Genomic DNA, 23,851 nt, shown 5'->3' on the forward strand with positions numbered 1-23,851 from the left:
TATCAAGACCATGGGACCACGCAGCCGTCATACCGCTCAGGAAGGAGACACGTTCTGTCTCCTAGAGATGAACGTACTTTGGTGCGAAAAGTGCAAATCAATCCGAGAAAAACAGCAAAGGACCTTGTGAAGATCCTAGAGGAAACAGGAAATAAAGTATCTATATCCACAGTAAAACGAGTCCTATATCGACATAACCTGAGAAGCCTCTCAGCAAGGAAGAAGCCACTGCTCCAAAACCTCCATAAAAAAGCTAGACTACGGTTTGCAACTGCACATGGGGACAAAAATCATACTTTTTGGAGAAATGTCCTCTGGTCTGATGAAACAAAAATAGAACTGTTTGGCCATAATGACCATCGTCATATTTGGAGGAAAAAGTGGGAGGCTTGCAAGCCGAAGAACACCATCCCAACCGTGACGCACGGGGGTGGCAGCATCATGTTGTGGGGGTGCTTAGCTGCAGGAGGTACTGGCGCACTTCACAAAATAGATGGCATCATGAGGCAGAAAAATTATGTGGATATATTGAAGCAACATCTCAAGACATCAGTCAGGAAGTTAAAGCTTGGTTGCAAATGGGTATTCCAAATGGACAATGACCCCAAGCATACTCCCAAAGTTGAGGCAAAATGGCTTAAGGACAACAAAGTCAAGGTATTGGAGTGGCCATCACAAAGCCCTGACCTCAATCCAATAGAACATTTATGGGCAGAACTGTAAAAGCGTGTGCGAGCAAGGAGGCCTACAAACCTGACTCAGTTACACCAGCTCTGTCAGGAGGAATGTGCCAAAATTCACCCAACTTATTGTGGGAAGCTTGTAGAAGGCTACCCGAAACGTTTGGCCCAAGTTAAACAATTTAAAGGCAATGCTACCAAATACTAATTTAGTGTATGTAAACTTCTGACACACTGGGAATGTGATGAAAGAAAAAAAGCTGAAATAAATAATTCTCTCTATTATTATTCTGACATTCCACATTCTTAATAGAAAGTTGTGATCCTAACTGACCTAAGACAGGGAACTTTTACTAGGATTAAATGTCAGGAATGGTGAAAAACTGAGTTTAAATGTATTTGGCCAAGGTGTATGTAAACTTCCGACTTCAACWGTAGGATAGGGATAAAGTGACTATGCATAGGTAATAAACAGAGAGTAGCAGTAAATMTATGCAATAAATCTAACTGATTGGATTAATCATTCAATGTAGATGAAAAATCAGAGATATTAAAAACAATCCTAAATAAAAATCTACCTGCAGCAGAGCATGCTGGGAAATATGCTAATGATGGGTGRCATTTTTGAATGATGGGACTTTTTTACTTTCCACGGTGTAAAACAATAACTCTGGTTACAACACAAACACTATGGGTTCTTTTACACCACTGTAACTCCTGAATCAACACTAGAAATGTTACACTGAAAATTCAACACTGGCCAACTTGCTGTCTACTAAAGGCCTGTCTGTTTACAGAGGTCACTCAAGGGGAGATCATTTAATCATGATCCTTCATAATCAGCTGCTTGGCTGCTCCTTCAAGAGTCACCAGCTCCTGACCCGTATCGGACATGTTGAAAGATAAACATAATTGCACAAAACATGGGATGTTCACTAGCTTTAGTTGTATCGGCTTTCTTGACACTTAAGCTTGTTACTTCACTACTAAGTTCAGACTTTACACTGAGGGGTGTGGATATTTATTTGGCATGTCTATAGCGTTCTTCACACAGTCAAGAGACCAGGGAAGTTAATATTACAGTGTGATCACGCTCTCTCATTTTACTTAGCTTGTCATACCTGAAATGTTGATCAAAAGTGGTACCATGACAAGCACTTCTGAATATCATTAATACACCTACTTAACATCAGCCTCGGAATTAAATTAAAGCGTCAATCTCGTAAATGGACATCAAAAAGCTGGGGGGAACAACCTCCGAGTGTATTAATACTAAGCTCCAAAGTCAGTCAGAAAAATCTGAGCAATCCTTCATTAGGCCTACGTATCTGGAGTCATTAGCTGAGCTGGAGGAGGGCTTGTGTGTCTGATATTCTGACACATTGTCCGGGGCAGAAGAAATGAGTCACAACTCCAGTCTCTAGCTTCTCATTAGACCAGGGCTGCACAGAGACTAACTCAATTACCATCTGCAACATCACTTCCTCTCCTCTCCTGTAGACTAAAACAGCCCAACTCCAACCTGACCTGCCTGCCCTCTACTAAGACAACCCCTGTACCTCTACCTACAGCTGGGTGATAGACAACAATCCATATGGTGATAAATTGCCTGAATTGATGTGATAATGATAAATAGAACAATACGTTTTTAACATCAATGTGCACGACAGTTTTGTTTTATTATCCTGTGAACTAGAGGTCGACCGGTTATGATTTTTCAACGCCGATACCGATTATTGGAGGACCAAAACAATTAAACGGGTATCAGCTATTTTTATATATATATTTGAAATAATGACAATTACAACAATACTGAGTGAACACTTTTATTTTAACTTAATATAATACATAAATAAAATCTATTTAATCTCAAATAAATAATGAAACATGCTCAATTTGGTTTAAATAATGCAAAAACACAGTGTTGGAGAAGAAAGTAAAAGTGCAATATGTGCCATGTAAAAAAGCTCATGTTTAAGTTCCTTGCTCAGAACATATGAAAGCTGGTGGTTCAATATTCCCAGTTCTTCACTATTCCCAGTTAAGAAATATTAGGATGCAGTTATTATAGGAATTATGACGCGTTGACTATTTCTCTCTATACCATTTGTATTTCATATAACTTTGACTATTGGATGTTCTAATAGGCACTTTAGTATTGCCAGCCTAATKTCAGGAGTTGATAGGCTTGAAGTCATAAACAGCGCTGTGCTTCAAGCATTGCTAAGAGCTGCTGGCAAACGCAGTAAAGTTTGAATGAATGCRTACGAGCCTGCWGCTGCCTACCACCGCTCAGTCAGACTGCCCTATCAAATATCAAATCATAGACTTAATTATAATATAATAAACACAGAAATACGAGCACTTGGTCATTAATATGGTCAAATTTGGAAACTATCATTTCGAAAACAAAACACTTATTCTTTCAGTGAAATACGGAACTGTTCCGTATTTTATCAACCGGGTGGCAACCCTAAGTCTAAATATTGCTGTTACATTGCACAACCTTCAATGTTATGTCATAATTATGTAAAATTCTGGCAAATTGGTTCGCAATGAGCCAGGCGGCCCAAACTGCTGCATATGCACCTCTACTGTGAACCACTACTACTAGTTTGATGGTTGTAACCATCAATCGTCACATTGACAATAACCCATATTAGCAAACTAATTTCATTTCAAACTTCAAATGTATCTCTTACTGAACAAAAATATAAAACACAACATGTAAAGTGTTGGTCCCATGTTTCATGAGCTGAAATAAAAGGTCCTAGAAATGTTCCATTAGCACAAAAAGCTTGTTTCTTTCAAATTGTGTGCAGAAATTTGTTTACATCCCTGTTAGTGAGCATTTCTCCTTTGCCAAGATAATCCATCCATCTGACAGGTGTGGCATATCAAGAAGCTGATTAAACAGCATGATCATTACACAGGTAATGTGCTGGGGACAATAAAAGGCCACTAAAATATGAAGTTGTCACACAACACAATGCTACAGATGTCTCAAGTTGAGGGAGCTCACAATTGGCATGCTGACTTTAGGGAATGTCCACTAGAGCTGGAACCAGATAATTTAAATGTTCATTTCTCTACCAAAAGCCGCCTCTAACGTTGTTTTAGAGAATTTGTCAGTACATCCTCATTACCGCTGACCACGTGTAACCACGCCAGCCCAAGACCTCTACATCCGGCTTCTTCACCTGCGGGATCGTCTGAGACCAGCCACCCGGACATCTGATGGAACTGAGGAGTATTTGTCTGTAATAAAGCCCTTTTGTGAGAAAAYACATGTTCTGAACGGCTGGGCCTGGCTCCCCAGTGGATGGGCAAGTGAGGGCATAGGCCCACCCAATTGGGAGTCATGCCCACTCACTGGGAAGCCAGGCCCAGCCTGGCTGTGACCCTGACCAGACATATGAAATCCATAGATTAGGGCCTAATGAATTTATTTTAATTGACTGTTTACCTTTTATGAACTATAACTGAGTAGAATCGTTGAAATTGTTGTATGTTGCGTTTATATTTTTGTTCAGTATAGTATAGGCTACTTTTCGTAATGATTGATATCAGCAAAATGCCTGCGATAAGTGATCGGTATGGTTGGTGTAGATACTTTTAGGTTTATCTTCCCAGCTCTACCTCCACCCAACAGATACATACTGTATACACATGATTTAGAATATATATATTTGTGTACCTTTATTTATGCATAAGTGGGTGCACACAACCCATTACATCACTGGGGACAAGCTTCCTGTCAGAGGAAGGCCCAAAAAAGTCACCAAAGTCATAGACTGTTCTCTCTGCTACTGCARGGCAAGTGGTACTGGAGCGCCAAGTCTAGGACCAAAAGGCTCCTTATCAGCTTCTACCCCCAAGCCATAAGACTGCTGAACAATTAATCAGATGGACATCCTGACTATTTACATTGACCTCCCCGATTGTTTTTACATTGCTGCTAGCCGCAGTTTATTATCTATGCATAGTCACTTTACAAATTACCTCGACTAACCTGTACCCCCTCACATTGACTCGGTACCGGTACCCTCTGTATATAGCCTTGTTATTGTTATGTAATTTTCTTGTGTTACTTTTTGATTTTATAAAAAAAAAATGCTTTAGTTTATTTAGTTATTTCTTAAGTCTATTTCTTGAACTGCATTGTTGGTTAAGGGCTTGTAAATAAGCATTTCACGGTAAGGTATACACCTGTTGTATTCAGCGCATGTGACAAATAACATTTTATTTGATATGATTTAGTGGCCTGGTCGTGGGGAGAGATGCCAAGCCACGGTTGACAGAGAAGCAGCATTAAAGCAATTAACATGGGATTTGCATTTGATTTGGGCTGGCAAGGGGGAGATGTAAACAGCAGGCAGCATCAGCCGATTAGTTCTGGTGAAGATGAGCGCATCGTCTCCACTGTCCCCCTCCAGGAGAGGATTACCCATTACACACATACACACACGCTCCCAAACATTCACGCGTTCACACACACACACGCGCAAGCAGTTTGACTTTGTGTTAAGAGAGAGATTGAGAATGTGTGTGTGTGTCTCTTAGGGGTTTAAAGACAGATTTCTGACACAACAGGAGTGAAACAATGTGCTCCTCCTCCTTCCTCTCTCTTCCGCCTGAATTCACCTCTCTAAAATCATTCAGACAGGCAATATTATTGCCTTCCTTTCTTACATGACATATTTCATCATCCATTATACACCAGGGAGAACGCCCAGGCTCCAGTACAATGCTCTGAGCTGATCTCCGCTTAACGAGTGGTATTTTCAGGTAGGCAATAATGGGAAATTCAATATCAATATCATGGGGTCTTAAGTCAAAGCTTTGAAATTAATTGTGACAAAGAGGTAATTATTTATAGTCTGCCAAATTGAGATTGATCTTATTTGTTCATTGATGCACTTGCCTGGGAGAGTAACATCAAGTGCGTAATTGGCTTTTCTTGAAAGATTCTCATCTGTGATTGGAGTTTCACCCGAGAGGTTAGTGTCTGTGTGAGTGTAATAAAAGGTGGAGAGAATTCCACTGGTAGCCTCAGCTGAATGCCAATGTGATGTGAGAGAAGAGGGGAGGAGGGGAAGATCATAACTAGGTATTTAAAAAAACTAAAACATTTTATCCTCTCCTCTGCTCCTGACTCCATGTGCTGCTGTTGCAGGGAGTTATGACGGTTATTTTATTTTCATGATGGTCTTCATCCATAACTGGCAGGTACACGGTTATACGGTAATTGTGCAAGCTCTAATCACACCTCTCCATCCCACAGGAGGAAGGAGAGCTATTAGAAGTCTTGATGCGTCAGCTGGCCACTTCACTCAGAAAGAAGTCAAGCCACCATTCAGTCATTCCGTCCGTCCGTCTGTCTGTCCATCAGTCACCAATTTGGTATGTTACTCTTGTATTTATGTTGCTTTATCTCTATGAAAAACCACAGAGATAAGGCATATTCAATGTTTTTTTATTAGTATTCACATCAGTATTTATTCTAAAGTATGCAGACTTGCGGAGGGATGACTGAAAAAAATGCAGAAGGGCAAAGTACAAATGTAATCGAACACTGAGCAAGACAAACTCTCAGGCTCAGTGTAGAACAAAAACTCTGCAATGTTAACTGGAGCAAGTAGAACAGCTAAATCTGCAAACATTCACCATTTCACACTCTAAGACATCTCAATTCTGATTTGGAGTTTCACATTAAAAACTTGTTTGAGAAAATACTTTCTTCAGTGGTGTGTGTGACCTGTTGTTTATCCCTGTGCAAACGGTGAGTTTACCCCTGGATAGCATATATATATATATATATATATATATATATATATATATATATATATATATATATAGAGAGAGAGAGAGAGAGAGAGAGAGAGAGAGAGAGACCAGGTTGCACTTCAGGTTATTGAGGCCCTGTGGACCGTTTTCACTTAAGTTCTATATGTAATTCTATGAGGAATACCAAAGAGCTTGCTATGACAGCAGACACACCTAATAGAACAATGAACATTTGATTCAGACAATTTACATCAGGGCTCGCCAACCCTGTTCCTGGAGGGCTACCGTCCTGTAGGTTTTCGCACCAACCCTAATCGAGCGCACCTGATTCTAAAAATGAACTAGTTGATAAGCTGAATCAAGCTAGATTGAAATCCTACAGGAGGGTAGCTCTCCTGGAACAGTGTTGGAGCCCTGATCTACATATTTATTAGAAATTATGCAAAACACACAAGTCAGCTAGTAAGCTCTCCAATTTAAATAAAACTATTTGTGTGTTTGGTTTGTGTGTTTGAAATGTACAGACTTTATGACTACTTTGCCAGTGATTGCATTAGGGCTGACCCCATTTAGGTGAATGGACGATTGTTTGGTCGACTGGCTGTTGGTCGACCAAGATTATTTTAGTTCAGCAGTGGCAAATATATTTAAAACAATTATGGCACACTAGACACCTGTCTGATTCACGCCTGTCTGAGTGGACTAATCCATTGTGGAGGCCGCAGGGATGGCACGCCAGTATCACCAGTAGTACGTTTACCGTTAATTAACATCCTTTATAATCTACAATGTTTGTTTGGTTACAGTCATTTCTGTTAATGCATTCATTATACTATTATTACAGTCTTACCGTTGTCATTGTAGGAGAGGACATGTTGTTTGCAGAGGGCACAACCTTGGCTACACCTGTGAATTTTTTTTGGGGGGGTTATTTCATTCCATTTACGAGTTGTCAATTCATTCATTGTCTTGTTTGGAGCACTCCTGTCAATAATGATGTAAGGACACGTACCTGATTACGCATATAAGTAGGCCTAGCCTACCTGGCCTGCGTGCAAATGTAGGCCTAGAAATGTGTCCATTTGGGGATCTGATACTATTTCAGATTTTCTTAACTCACCATCACTTTTGAGCTCATTTTTTCTTCGCCTCAAAAAGCAGGTAAACAAAGTCTGTTTTTACATCCATTGAGAATGACAATAGTTCCTCAACGTAGCCTATTTGAAAAATCTTTCCAGCTCTTTCTCTTTCGATAACCACTCAGCATGAAAGGGGAAAAATGTTATGCTCTGATCCGGTGGAAACGTCATAAAATAGGCTTACCTGATTATCCCTTGCGCAAATAGCCTACAGCTGTGTCTGTCTGTCCGGAGCTCATTGGCCTAAAGCTCCAGAATATTGTATACAATGTTACAGGTTTGCTAGCAGGAGAAGTTAATAGTTGATACAATGTTTCAAGTTCCTTGCAGACAGGCCATGTGTAGCCAATGTGATGTATAGGACACTTATTTTTATCAGGATATATTCTACTTGAGGGCTGCAATGTTTTTATTTGTTGGCTTTTGCTAAAGAATGTGAAACTTTAATGTGAAACTCCAAATCAGAAATGAGATGTCTAGAGTGTGAAATGGTGAATGTTTGCAGACTTAGCTGTTCTACTTGCTCCAGTTAACATTGCAGAGTTTTTGTTCTACACTGAGGCTGGGAGTTGGTCTTGCTCAGTATCGGACTACATTTGTACTTTGCCCTTCTGCCTTTTTTTCAGTCATCCCTCCACAAGGGAATGCTGACTTGCCTAGTTAAATAAAGGTTAAAGAAATAAAACATCTAATAAAAACAACAAGGCCAGCAGCAGGCAGCGGGAGGAGGGGGGTCGGCTGGAGGAGGGGGGTCGGCTGGAGGCTGGAGGAGGGGGGTTGGGTGGGGTGGGGAACACGTTTTTGTTCTTCTTGTTAGGCTATATTGATCTCTGGCTCCATCTTTAGTAATTTGTGTGTCTTCATTTTTAATGAAGTATGCTTCAGTGCTTAAAGCATCAGACAACCTCAGTAGCCTACATAGAGTTGATTTTATTCAAACATAGGGTGTGTCTATATATGGAAAAATAGACGTTTAAAAATGTTGATCAATTGAAAAAGAAAGAAGACTACTGTCAGTCAAGCTATTTTTTTTTGTCAGAGACAGCCATAGATTGCATATTTAGAGCATCATATTAGATAATAATGTCATGACTGTCCACAGCTATTGTTTGGAGTTCAGCTCTCCACTGCAAGCACATGAATATAACTACAAACCATGCACTTTGCCAATACATCCATACCAAGGTTTAGTGTAACCCAAAAACTATCATAAAAATAATGTAGTAGCTCTTATCCAGTGACCTACACTCAGTCAGCACATAAGTACACAATCAATGGTATTTAGCAGATAGTACACAACAGCAAATAACACCCTGTGAGCCAGTCTCAGAGGGATGATGGGATTGCTGTCTGTGTCCGTGATGCCACGCTGGGTGACACAACACAGCAAATGACTCCTGATCGCAGGGACAGCAGGGGACCCAGCTGTCTGGCAGGCAGCAGGAGGACAACACAGGGCCATAATGGCCTTTTCCAACACACAACACGAGAGAACAGAAGAAAACCGACAGAGAGAGGGAGAGAAGAGGTAATGGTGTGTTGTAGGCATCACAAAAAATTAGTAGATTTGGTTATCCATGGGAGATAAAGTTATATCCACCCTTGCCCAGAATGAGGGGAATGGAATCTCCTACCTCCTCAGGCTTCCTTGTTTCTGTGGCGATGATGAGTTAATGGGTTGCCAGGAGACAGAACTGCAGTGACATGAAACACTGCCACTCTACATGGCACTGTCATTGTATTCTAAAAGACGGTATTCGGATAAATACGTTTTTTTTAAAGTAACACTTCTCTGCTGCTACTCCTTGGCTTTGGCGTACAGCTAGGTGTGTGTGTGTGTGTTTGTATGTGTGTGTGTTCATGTGTGCAAGTGTGTGGAGTCAATTACTGCCAAACAGACAAGAGTCTCCTTTAAAAACTCCCAAAACAGATTTATCGCCGGGACTTAACTCCCAGATTAAAGCCTATATCTCATATTAATGTTTGAAAGTTTAAACTTGTGACAGGCCATTTGAATGAAGACCAGAAGTGACTGGATCAATGTTATAAACTCCAAGGGAAAGAGCATACAGCACATTCTAGTCCAAACCATGGTGAGCAGTACAGTTAACAAGTCATATGTTATGAATATACCTTATTGAAATATCTCACCAGGATTACAAACTTTGGCCCACCGAAGTTAGCAGTACAGGGTCTTTGAACTTCACAAACTAAGTCAGAGAAGATTCTTAGCTATCGATGTATAAAACCATCCAACCAGTCAAAGGTTTAATCTTGGCTCCAGGGAAGTAGATATGATCGATAGACGACAATGATGAGACTGAGCCTTTCATGGAATAGCAAAGCACTTTGGATCGATCAGCAATCAATTTCTAATGAGTTCTCTGGACAACCTTTTATTCAAACCTCTCTTCTTTTGTTTCCCCTCCGATCCATACATCTCCAGATAGATCAGATCCATGAAACATGAAGCAGCGCGATTAATAGATCACAGAGCAGAGCTCAGGTTGGATGGAAGGAGATGCTACATCTCAGGTAGAGATGGACAGAATCACATCAATCATTCATTTATCCCATCCAAATTAAATGAAAATAATACAGAAAGAATAACAAAAAATTGGTCTAATTAATCCCATTACGTGTAGTATTTAATTCAGGAATTCAATGATTGCAGATAGAGGATTTGTCTGCATTCTCATATCTGCTGCAACTACTGAAATCTGTCTGTAATAGTCTGGCCCATGTCTGTAACAGGGACAGAGGTTCAAAACACAGCACTGGTATTGAGTTGAAAGTGTGGTGCTGTGCTYGGGAGGTCTGAAAGGTGACTCCAGTCATGTGGCTTTGTTTGACAACTCTGGGAAATGGCACCAACTCTATCACACACAAGGCAGGCCTAATTCAAGGGACACAGTAGGACAATGATTGGGAGCATATCAGCTGAGGTGAAAACACACACACACAGGCATACACACACATGGTATGCACACACTGCACAGACACACATACAGTCACAGATGTTTGTGCGTGGACACACACACACACACAGGGCTAGCCACTAAACACCCTTCTCTGACAACAGAACAACCCAGGAGCACAATATCAACCAAAGGTAAACAATATACAACTTGGTTCTGCTCCTCGACTCTGAGTCTCACCAGGTGAGAAATTATTACGGCACCCGACGGTGGTTATGAATGAAAACATCCAACCACCTGTGTCTTGAAGTGTGAAGTACTATTGAGACTGTAATGGAACACATTCATCTTGATTATGGAGATATCGGGCATGCTTACGTCTGTCTGTTTCCTCACACTACCATTGCTGTTATTTTTAGGGCGCTGCTTCACAGTAAATACAATAACAAATCTGAGGACGGCAGATATAGGAGATAGTCATTGAATAAATAATATCCTTGTTTGGACCCCAGGAAGAGTAGCTGCTGCATTGGCAACAGGTAATGGGGCTCAAAAAAATATATATATACTATGTCTGATAGAAAGAAGTGATAGCATGCGTGCGTGTGTGTCTGTGTGCATGTGTGTGTCTGTGCAGTAGCAGGCACTATCAGGCCATGAGGACTCTGCAAGACAATAAGGTTTGACATACAATCGTGGTCAAAAGTTTTGAGAATGACACAAATATGAATTTTCACAAAGTCTGCTGCTTCAGTTTGTATGATGGCAATTTGCATATACTCCAGAATGTTATGAAGAGTGATCATGAGAAAATGAACTGAATCCCAAAAAAACATTTACACTGCATTTCAGCCCTGCCACAAAAGGACCAGCTGACATCATGTCAGTGATTCTCTCGTTAACACAGGTGTGAGTGTTGACGAGGACAAGGCTGGAGATCACTCTGTCATGCTGATTGAGTTCGAATAACATACTGGAAGCTTCAAAAGGAGGGTGGTGCTTGGAATCATTGTTCTTCCTCTGTCAAACATGGTTACCTGCAAGGAAACACGTGCCGTCATCATTGCTTTGCACAAAAAGGGCTTCACAAGGCAAGGTTATTGCTGCCAGTAAGATTGCACCTAAATCAACCATTTATCAGATCATCAAGAACTTCAAGGAGAGCGGTTCAATTGTTCTGAAGAAGGCTTCAGGGCGCCCAAGAAAGTCCAGCAAGCGCCAGGACCGTCTCCTAAAGTTGATTCAGCTGCGGGATCGGGGCACCACCAATACAGTTTGCTCAGGAATGGCGGCAGGCAGGTGTGAGTGCATCTGCACGCACAGTGAGGCGAAGACTTTTGGAGGATGGCCTGGTGTCAAGAAGGGCAGCAAAGAAGCCACTTCTCTCCAGGAAAAACATCAGGGACAGACTGATATTCTGCAAAAGCTACAGGGATTGGACTGCTGAGGACTGGGGTAAAGTCATTTTCTCTGATGAATCCCCTTTCCGATTGTTTGGGGCATCCGGAAAAAAGCTTGTCTGGAGAAGACAAGGTGAGCGTTACCATCAGCCCTGTGTCATGCCAACAGTAAAGCATCCTGAGACCATTCATGTGTGGGGTTGCTTCTCAACCAAGGGAGTGGGCTCACTCACAGTTTTGCCTAAGAACACAGCCATGAATAAAGAATGGTACCAACACATCCTCCGAGAGCAACTTCTCCCAACCATCCAGGAACAGTTTGGTGACGAAATATGCATTTTCCAACATGATAGAGCACCTTGCCATAAGGCAAAAGTGATAACTAAGTGGCTCAGGGAACAAAACATCGATATGTTGGGTCCATGGCCAGGAAACTCCCCTGACCTTAATCCCATTGAGAACTTGTGGTCAATCCTCAAGAGGCGGGTGGACAAACAAAAACCCACAAACTCTGACAAACTCCAGGCATTGATTATGCAAGAATGGGCTGCCATCAGTCAGGATGTGGCCCAGAAGTTAATTGACAGCATGCCAGGGCAGATTGCAGAGGTCTTGAAAAAGAAGGGTCAACACTGCAAATATTGACTCTTTGCATCAACTTCATGTAATTGTCAATAAAAGCCTTTAACACTTATGAAATGCTTGTAATTATAATTCAGTATTCCATAGTAACATCTGACAAAAATATCTAAAGACACTGAAGCAGCAAACTTTGTGGAAATTAATATTTGTGTCATTCTTAAAACTTTTGGCCACGACTGTACAGTGAGGTCCAAAAGTATTTGGACAGTGACATATTTTTTGTTGTTTTGGCTCTATACTGAAATGGTACAATGACTATGAGGTTAAGTGCAGACTGTCAGCTTTAATTTGAAAGTATTTTCAGCCATATCGGGTGAAACATTTAGAGCAGCGTTTCCCAAACTCGGTCCTCTGGATCCCACGGGGTGCACATTGGTTTTTGCCCTAACACTACACAGCTGATTCAAATGATCAAAGCTTGATGATTAGTTGATTATGTGAATCAGCTGTTTAGTGCTAGGGCAAAAACCAAAATGTGCACCCCTTGGAGTCCCAAGGACTGAGTTTAGGAAACCCTGGTTTAGATAGAACAGCACGTTTTATACATAGTGCCCACATTTTAAGGAACCAAAAGTATTCTGACAAATTCACTTATGCAGTATGTGTATTAAAGTAGTCAAAGGTTAAGTATTTGGTCCCATATTCCTAGCAAGCAATGACTACAAGCTTGTGACTACAAACTTGTTGGATGCATTTGCAGTTGGTTTTGGTTGTGTTTCAGATTATTTTGTTCACAATATACAGTACCAATTAAAAGTTTGGACACACCTACTTTTTATTTATTTGTACTATTTTCTACATTGTAGAATAATAGAGAACACATAAACGATGAAATAACACATATGGAATCATGTAGTAACCAAAAAAGTGTTAAAACAAATCAAAATATATTTTAGATTTGAGATTCTTCAAAGTAGCCACCTTTTGCCTTGATGACAGCTTTGCACACTCTTGGCATTCTCTCAACCAGCTTCACCTGGAATGCCTTTCCAACAGTCTTGAAGGAGTTCCCACATATGCTGAGCACTTGTTGGTTGCTTTTCCTTCACTCTGCGGTCCAACTCATCTCAAACCATCTCAATTGGTTTGAGGTGGGGGGATTGTGGAGGCCAGATCATCTGATGCAACACTCCATCACTCTCCTTCATGGTCAAATAGCCCTTACACAGGTGTGTTGGGTCATTGTCCTGTTGAAAAACTAATGATAGTCCCACACAAGCGCAAACCAGATGGGATGGCGTATCACTGCAGAATGCAAATAGTAAAAAATAAAGAAAAACCCTTGAATGAGTAGGTGTGTTCAGACTTTTGACTGGTACTGTAAATTCATGGTAAATAATGTATTGTGTCATTTTGTAGTCACTTTTATTGTAAATAAGAATGAAATATGTRTCTGAACACTTCTACATTAATGTGGATGCTACCACGATTTTTTTTAAGGGGGGGGGTTATGATATTTATGCCTCTGTAACATTCTCACTCATCATTATTCACAATTCATGAATGATTATTCGTAATCACGGTACCATCCACATTAACGTAGAATTGTTAGGAAACATATTATATTTTTATTTATACTAAGTGACTCCAAAATAACACAATACATTATTTCCCATTCATTTCTGTTGGGCACAAAATAATCAGAAACAACCAAAACAAACTGCAAATGCATCCAACAAGTTTGTAGTCACAAGTTTGATGTAGTAGTCATTGTTTGCTAGGAATGTGGGATTAAATACTAAACTTTAGACTACTTTAATACACATAATGTCACGCCCTGACCTTAGTTCCTTTATGTCTCTATTTTGGTTTGGTCGGGGCGTGAGTTGGGGTGGGCATTCTATGTTTTTTTTCTATGTTTTCTATTTCTATGTGTTTGACCTGGTATGGTTCCCAATCAGAGGCAGCTGTCTATCGTTGTCTCTGATTGAGAACCATACTTAGGTAGCCTTTTCCCACCTGTGGTTTGTGGGTAGTGTTTTCTGTTTTGTGTTGTAGCACTTTTCAGGACTGTTTCGATTTTCGTTGTTTCACTTTGTTATTTTGTATTTCGTGTTCAGTTGTAATAAATTAACATGGACACTTACCACGCTGCGTTTTGGTCCGATCTATCCTGTTCATCAGATGAAGAAGATCGTTACATAAGCGAATTTATCAAAATATTTCTGGTTCCCTAAAATGGGGGGACTATCTATAAAAGTGCTGTCTTTTCTAAATGGTTCATCTGATATGGATGAAAATACCCCCCAAAAAGTTGACAGTCAGCACTCATAGTCATTGCATCATTACAAATCCAAGGTGCTCAGTACAGAGCCAAAACAACAAAACAAGTGTCACTGTCCAAATACTTTACCTCACTATATATGCTACGCTAGCACCATCACTTTATTACACATTCATTCTGACAGGTGAGACATGGTCAGGTGGAGCTTTGGTGATTCACATGGGTCTTCAATGAGAAGATGGTGGAACACCACTATTCTATAGTGCTAATGACTAATACAAGTTTTTTGGGACATTCTCTCACTTTACCTCACTTCAGGGGCAAGCCTGGAAAAGACCACAAAAAAGACCACCCACACACACACACACACACACACACACACACACACACACACACACACACACACACACACACACACACACACACACACACACAACACACACACACACACACACACACCACCTCTCTGAAGTTATTCCAACTGTATTCCAGCCAGGTCTGTTGTGATTTATATGGTTCATTATAACGGAAATTCTTTACAACCCAACCCGACAGAACAGGGTGCCATTGAACACAGAGTCACGGGAGGAGGAAGACACATTAAATGGCCTCTGCAGAGCACAAACAGACAGACCTGGAGTCCATTTTGGAAAGTTATATTTACAATGCATGTGCAGGTTTAATTTGCTCGGTTTTGTTACGGCAGATTTCCTCCTCTTCGTCAGAAGAYGAGGTGTAGGGATCGGACCAAAACGCAGAGTGGAAAGTGTCCATGTTTTATTAACAATTAAACTGCACACTAAACGAAACAAAATAGCAAAAGAGAATCTAACCGACAAACAGTCCCGTGTGGCACAACTACATACACGGAAGACAAACACCCATAAAACACACGTGAAACCCCGGCTGCCTAAGTATGATTCTCAATCAGGGACAACGATTGACAGCTGCCTCTGATTGAGAATCATACCAGGCCGAACACAAAATCCCAACATAGAAAATCACACATAGACAAACCCACCCAACTCACGCCCTGACCAACTAAATAAATACAAGACAAAGGAAAACAGGTCAGGACCGTGACAGGTTTCACTTTGTTATTAATAATAGCCAGCTGTGTGTGTGTGTGTGTGAGTGAGTGATCAGGTCTGGGTGACCTTGATCGGTCAGACCAAAATGGGTCGGTCGCAGAGTGGAGGCCTGAAGTTTGACAGCCCTCTAAATCTAATAAAACATATAACTTTAACACATTTAATGCATGTGTCATATGTATGGATTTACCACTGTTTAAGATATTACCAACTAAAGTAATATAGGCCTTCATACTGTACTGCAACACTGAGACTGAGACTGTGTTTTATACCAGATTTCACAAGTGCTAAACAAATGTGAAATGAGAGTTACCGAAAAAGACATCAAGACAAAAGTGTGTCAGCTAAAAAACCTCCCCGCATTCCAAAATGTAAAATGAGTAGCAGAGTGGCAGATGGCTGGGAATTAGTTGTCAGAATTAAATAGACATCCCTTTTAGAGCCCAAACATGCAGCAAAAACAATATTTATTTAAAAAGCATGAGTCTCACAAACTGACAGGTACAGTAGTAGGCTACACAGCTAAATGATTTGAGTCTGGGACCCATGAGCACCAACATGTGAAGTTCATATTGGGTGTCAAATGAAAGCTAAGTCTCTTTTTATTTATTTTTATTAAGGTATAAAAAAAAAWATAGGAATAAGCAAAGGCTTTGATTTCTGGTCAGAGAGATGGAAAAGYGMTCTTAGAAAACATCTACCAGAAAAGTCWAAAAAMGTATGAGAAACGTATGAAAACATAAGAATYTTGAAGTAAAGACCCATGCTAACTAATATGAACACTTATATTTAGTTTTMGATAAATTATTTGCCTACTGTACATTTTTAAAACATGACCTTATGCTTGTAATTCTGTTGCCAAAAACCTACATATTTTTAAGATATTTATTTATAATTTCTCTCCCTCATGAGGGAGAATAATGAACATTCACATACGTAACAAGGAAAGTTAGATGTACCAATTAGTTCGTGTTTTTACCGATATCAAGTTTGTTTATGAATTATTAGGTGATTAAAACTCGTAATTTCCGAAATCACAAAAAAAATCCGAAATCACAGTTGGGTCACGTGCTACTGTCCTCCTTTCCACTGGCATACTGTTATGTTCAGCTCATAACGGTTTTCTTTCTCTTTCTGTCATCTGGTGGTCAAAGCAAGACTATAAAAACAATCTGGACAACCTCTCCCTCCTCTCTCTCGCCAGTTAGTCACTGACGTTACCGACACCTACCACCTTTCCATTTACTGTAACAAGGACATCCATGGATGGGCCAAATATGAACCAATCATAAATGTCTGTTTCACAAGTTTGGACAGCACAGTACAGTACAGTAGAGCACAGTAGAGAACAGTAAAGGGCCCAGTTTTCCAAAAGCATCTTAAGACTAAGTTAATCGTTAGAACCTGTACAGTATAGTACAGAAAGGTACAGTACAGTAGAGTTCAGTAAAGTACAGTAGAGCACACTGGAGTAGAGAACCATATGTGCTTTAATGCACTGTACTCTACTGTACTGAACATATGTACTTTACTGTACTGAACTCTGCTGTGCCATACTGTGKTGTGATGTCCAAACTTGTGAAACATAGACGTCTAGGATTGGTTCAGATTTTGTCTGGTCCGGACCAACCAAATGTGGTCGTTTGGGGGCAGAGCTCATTCAAATAATAGCCAGTGTGTAGAATAATACCCAAATATGCTAAACATATATTGCATATTTCTACATTTGTGTACCTGTTCAGGATGCATCACCATGAAGAGAATGATATTCATACCCATAATTATGCATTTCTGTATAGTACAAATCAGGGACCAATGATGTAATTCCGTTAGCGGTTTAACTTCACCTACTGTAGTTCGATAACCAAAATAAAAAATGTGAAACTCAACGTGTCATGTCAAAACTGTCTTCTTGCAGGCATCCTTGAATCTTCATTTTTGGAAAACGTTGTCGCATTAGAAACTAAGGGCGATTTTACCGTAATATCGTTACGAAACTTTGCATCTGCACAGTTCTTCCAGTAAATGTGTTTTGTGACATTTTCTGTGTAAATTGTTCAAAGTAGTACTTGTTCATAGAGTTGTATGGTTTGTTAAACTTTAAAAATCTATGGTTTTTTTTGCATACATTTTAAAGTGACAAATCTGTTCTCGTTGCGGACAAGTCAACTCAGTACTCTGAGGTAGCCTTTAAATCTGAAACATGTTGAGTTTGAATAACAAAAAGGCATCATCTTTTGAACTCCCATTGCCCTCAGAGTGGCTCAATGTGTTTTGCACAGCAAATCAACTCTCACCTGTCAGTCTTTATTCGAACCTGTAGAACGGTCTATGCAACTTGGTAATAGTCATCATACTAGAGCCTACACTGAACTTTATTGAATGAAAAACGATCTWCTATGTAACTATAAACACAATATTGTTACTACAGTTTTTCTGTGTAGGTTAGTTGCTCTCAATATAGGGCTCTGGTTACATGTACTTAAAATAATTATATAGGCATACATGGAAGGCCACAAATTCATGTAGCCATACTGAAAGCATTTAAAATCCTATCCTGGTAATGTAATTCTGTAATACTTACTGCCTGCTGCACAGTCTGATAGAAGTAAGCTTCTCTCCATGCCCCCCACTCGGCCCCTCAGCTGCCATGGCGGGGCAGGGGCACAGATTGACTTGTCAACGCTGCCCTGTCAACAACCTCAGATCATAACTACCATGTGTCCTCTGACTCCTCTCCCTCTGATTCACCTCTCACACTTCACATAGCATCCCTACTCACAAACACAACAGTATAAGGCAATCTAGCCCTACACATGGCTGCCAAACGTTTAACGACAAACTGACATGCAATGCGATGTCCTGGGAAACATAGCCTACACGCCACAAGAAAAGAACGGGAATTTGAGAATAGCCCGCTGCTTTCGGGTTGGCAAAAGTAAAACAACGGGACGTAGCGGAACTAAATCGACTTCGCAGCCTTCGCAGCCCAACTCCGCTTGAAGTTAGCGCTGGTTACATTGCAACAGTGTAACATTTATGACAACAACGATATTGTGCACACAAAAGTGGCAAATAGGATATATCGTTTTTGTTACGTCTGTTGCGAAAGCACGCTTGTTCTTTCCCTTCCAGAGCAGCCACAGCGGCACTGTTAGAAGCGCCGACAGATGAAAAAGCTTGAATACGAAAAGCTATGTATTTAAAAAAAAAAAACTTACCAACCGAGCTTGAGCCCGTCCCCGAACTAAGCAAGATGTACCAGATCCACATCTTATGGTCTTTTTTCGGCCTGCCCTTTTTGCACCCCGCCGCGGGCCAACAATCGGGGCAATAGAACACTTATCCGGTTTGCTCCTATCTCCACTTTTCGCGTTGTTTTCTCCTTTTTTCTATTCGTGACAAAGTTAGAAAATGGCTTGCGTGAAGAGCCGGATTCTCACAGGGACAGAGTTTTCGGAATCAGGGCTGGGGAGGAAGAGGCTGGCGGCGGTAGGGGCTTGGGGGTGGTGGCAGGGGATTTGGAGTGAATGGGGATCACTGGGTGGGGATCGGGTTAGCGCCGTTTGAGAGGCGGAGACTTGTGGCTGCTACAGAAGACTAAAGGTCGGTTGGGAGTAGGACCATGTATGTGCCTCGAAGGCAGGCACTCACACGAGCTCTTGATCACAGAACATGTTATATCGCCAGGCATCTATTAATCCAAAAAGCTTGAAAATAGTGACATTCAGCCATTAGTTATTCGTCCTTTATACATACTTTGTTTGTGAGATTAAATCTCTGTAGATTTTAGACTTCTGGTTTGTGAGATTAAATCTCTGTAGACTTTAGACTTTGGAGACCTGGGAAAAACTATGTGAAAGGTGCACTGAGCAGTTTAAATAGGCTACAGCTCCCTGTTTGCTCTCAATCCAGAAAAAATACAGAAGTTAAAACATCAGTTTCTAAATAAATATGTATACAAGTGTATATGTTTTTCCCCTATGTGAACTTCTATTTCAATAAGAGTAAACTATTCAGTCAATGTATCAAGATATGCATTGCATTAGCATCTCTCTCTCACACACACACACACACACACACACACACACACACACCACACACACACACACACACACACACACACCACACACACACACACACACACACACAACACACACACACATAACACACACTCAACCAAGCAAGCACGCACCCACACACCCAAGCATGCACACACACACGTACACACACAATCTGTCTGTCACAGTGTCAGTGTTATGAATAGTGTGTCAACTCCGAAAACAGAGGGAGCAGATAGAAGAGAAGGGGAGTGATGAGCTTTCACCAGAGCAGACCTATCCTCTTTATCGTTCAATGCAGCTGTGTGAAGTCAAAGACAGACCCAAACAAAAAGCCAGCTTTTGATAACACCCTAACCTGCAGGCATATGATCTGGAAAAGCCCCCACTATCAAACAACCTCCAGCCCTGAAAGAATTCATCAGCACATTGCTTATCAAGGCAGCTGGGCCTGGAGCAGGCAGCACAGGGGGTCAGATAAATGCATAAGGCCATTGTCATCAATCTCAGTTTGATCTACAATACCAGTCAAAAGTTTGGACACACCTGCTCATTCAAGGATATTTCTTTATTTGTACTATTTTCTACATTGTATAATAATAGTGAAGACATCAAAACTAGGAAATAACACATATGGAATCATGTAGTAACCAAAAAAGTGTTAAACAAATCTAAATCTATTTTATATTTGATATTCTTCAAAGTAGCCACCCTTCGCTTTGATGACAGCTTTGCACAGTCTTGGCATTCTCTCAACCAGATTCACCTGGAATGCTTTTCCAACAGTCTTGTGAGGAGTTCCCACACATGCTGAGCACTTGTTGACTGCTTTTCCTTCACTCTGCCATCCAACTCATCCAAAACCATCTCAATTGAGTTGAGGTCAGGTGATTATGGAGGCCAGATCATCTGATGCAGCACTCCATCACTCTCCTTCTTGGTCAAATAGCCTTTACACAGCTTAGAGGCGTGTTGGGTTATTGTCCAGTTGAAAAACAAATGATAGTCCCACTAAGCGCAAAACAGATGGGATGGTATATTACTGCAGAATTCTGTGGTAGCCATGCTGGTTAAGTGTGACTTCAATTCTAAATAAATCACAGACAGTGACACCATCACACCACCTCCACCATGCTTCACGGTGGAAACCACACATGTGTATATCATCCATTCACCTACTATGTGTCTCACAAAGACACAGAGGTTGGAACCAAAAATCTCAAATTTGGACTCATCAGACCAATGGACAGATTTCCACCGGCCTAATGTCCATTGCTTGTGTTTCTTGGCCTAAGCAGGTCTCTTCTTATTATTGGTGTCCTTTACAGTTTATTTTGAGATACATCTGTTACTTGAACTCTGTGAAGCATTTATTTTGGCTGCCATTTCTGAGGCTGTTAACTCTAATGAATTTATCCTCTGCAGCAGAGGTAACTCTGGGTCTTCCTTTCCTGTGGCTGTCCTCATGAGAGCCAGTTTCATCATAGCGCTTGATGGTTTTTGCGACTGCACTTGAAGAAACTTTCAAAGTTCTTGAAATGTTCTGCATTGACTGACCTTCATGTCTTAAAGTAATGATGGACTGTTATTTCTCTTTGCTTATTTGAGCTGTTCTTGCCATAATATGGATTCGTTTTTTTACCAAATCTTCTGTATACCACCCATACCTTGTCACAACACAACTGATTGGCTCAAACACATTAAGAAGGAAATAAATTCCACAAATTCACTTTTAACAAGCCACACCTGTTAATTGAAATGCATTCCAGGTGATTACCTCATGAAGCTGTTTGAGAGAATGCCAAGAGTGTGCAAAGATGTCATCAAGGTGGGTACTTTGAAGAACCTCAAATAACTCTTTTTTTGGTTACTACATGATTCCATATGTGTTATTTCATCGTTTTGATGTCTTCACTATTATTCTACAACGTAGAAAATAGTAAAAATAAGGAAAAACCCTTGAATGAGTAGGTGTGTCCAAACTTTTGACTGGTAACTTATATCGGTTGTTATGGCCATATTTAAATGCCATTAGGATGCACCACTTTCTTTCTCACTCGTGTACTAAATTGTTTTCCATACTACACTGAAATCAATCAAATTATGTATTATGAGGAGCAGAGATTGAGAGACGAAACACAAATGTTCCAGTCACTTAATAGCAAATGGATTCCTAATCGAGAGAAGCCCTTGAGTTGCTGATGATAATACACCATAACAATACCAATACTGAATTGCTAAACAAAAATATCTATAATGAATGAGGAGCACAGAGCAGAGTAAACAGTTTGAGGCCTGTGGTCCCTCCTTGGTCCCTGCAGTGGGAACGTCAGAACAAGGAAATGTTCCCCTCACCATTGATTGACACGCAGAGCTCTCAGTAATGTCCCATCAATTAGCTGAAGCTATCTATAAACAGCAGGCCTGCAGGACCTAATTAGCCTGTTGGCGAATGACAAATGTATTTAATGTAACCACTGGCAACCACCAACCTCATTAGTGAACATTAAACTCTAATATGAAGGTTGTTATTGGCTTAATCACAGGAGAAACCCAATTAGACGGCAGGTTGGGGAAATTATTCGGGGTCAGAGATGTACGATGTGATTGGTGGAGGCAGGGAAGGAAGGAGGGGACAGAGCAGTGCAACCTGAGATGACAGCCTGTGGGGGCATTGATAAAGGGAGGGAGGGGAAATGGTGGAGAAAGCGTAGGGAGCGTAGGGAGATAGAGATTTTTTTATTACATTTTTTATTCCACCTTTATTTAACCAGGTKGGCCAGTTGAGAACAAGTTCTCATTTACAACTGCGACCTGGCCAAGATAAAGCAAAGCAGTGCGACAAAAACAACAACACAGAGTTACACATAAACAAACTTAAAGTCAATAAAACATTTTTTTTTTGAAAGATCTATGTGTGCAAATGTAGAAGAGTAGGGAGGTAGGCATTAAATAGGCCATAGAGGTGAAAATAATTACAATTTAGCATTAATACTGGAGTGATATATGTGCAGTTGATGATGTGTGTGGATGGCACTGTGATAGACTACATCCAGTTTGCTGAGTAGAGTGTTGGGGGCTATTTTGTAAATGACATCGCCGAAGTCAAGGATCGGTAGGATAGTTAGTTTTAAGAGGGTATGTTTGGCGGCATGAGTGAAGGAGGCTTTGTTGCGAAATAGGAAGCCTAGATTCTAGATTTAATTTTGGATTGGAGATGCTTAATGTGAGTCTGGAAGGAGAGTTTACAGTCTAACCAGACACCTAGGTATTTGTAATTGTCCACATATTCTAGGTCAGAACCGTCCAGAGTAGTGATGCTAGTCGGGCGGGAAGGTGCGGGCAGCAATCGGTTGAAGAGCATGCACTTAGTTTTACTAGCATTTAAAAGCAGTTGGAGGCTACGGAAGGAGTGTTGTATGGTGTTGAAGCTAGTTTGGAGGTTTGTTAGCACAGTGTCCAAAAAAGGGCCAGGTGTATACAGAATGGTGTCGTCTGCGTAGAGGTGGATCAGAGAATCACCAGCAGCAAGAGCGACATCATTGATATATACAGAGAAAAGAGTCTGCCCGAGAATTGAGCCCTGTGGCACACCCATAGAGACTGCCAGAGGTCAGGACAACAGGCCCTCCGATTTGACACACTGAGAAGTAGTTGGTGAACCAGGCGAGGCAGTCATTTGAGAAGCCAAGTCTATTGAGTCTGCCGATAAGAATGCGGTGATTAACAGAGTCGAAAGCTTTGGCCAGGTCGATGAAGACGGCTGCACAGTACTGTCTTTTATCGATGGCGATTATAATATTCTTTAGGACATTGAGAGTAAGTAATAGTTGTTGCAACAATTTCAGTGGAAAATTTTAGAAAGAGGGTCCAGATTGTCTAGCCCAGCTGATTTGTAGGCATCCAGAT

General features: G+C 40.8%; 1 protein-coding gene across 2 annotated transcripts in view; it reads right to left on the reverse strand.

The window, feature by feature from the left end:
* The window catches only part of LOC111952554 (low-density lipoprotein receptor class A domain-containing protein 3), a 113,871-nt gene extending 94,418 nt beyond the window's left edge, over positions 1-19,453 (reverse strand). The window contains exon 1 of one of the 2 annotated variants that reach the window (XM_023971363.3): positions 19,103-19,453. In XM_023971363.3, the coding sequence (XP_023827131.1) occupies positions 19,103-19,154 (52 nt within the window). In that variant the 5' untranslated portion in view covers positions 19,155-19,453. The remainder of the gene's footprint in view (positions 1-19,102) is intronic. The other variant, XM_023971362.3, reaches the window with a different exon arrangement.
* Between the last annotated feature and the right edge of the window lie 4,398 nt (positions 19,454-23,851).

Source organism: Salvelinus sp. IW2-2015, linkage group LG26, assembly GCF_002910315.2.
Source record: "Salvelinus sp. IW2-2015 linkage group LG26, ASM291031v2, whole genome shotgun sequence".
Lineage (NCBI taxonomy): Eukaryota > Metazoa > Chordata > Actinopteri > Salmoniformes > Salmonidae > Salvelinus > Salvelinus sp. IW2-2015.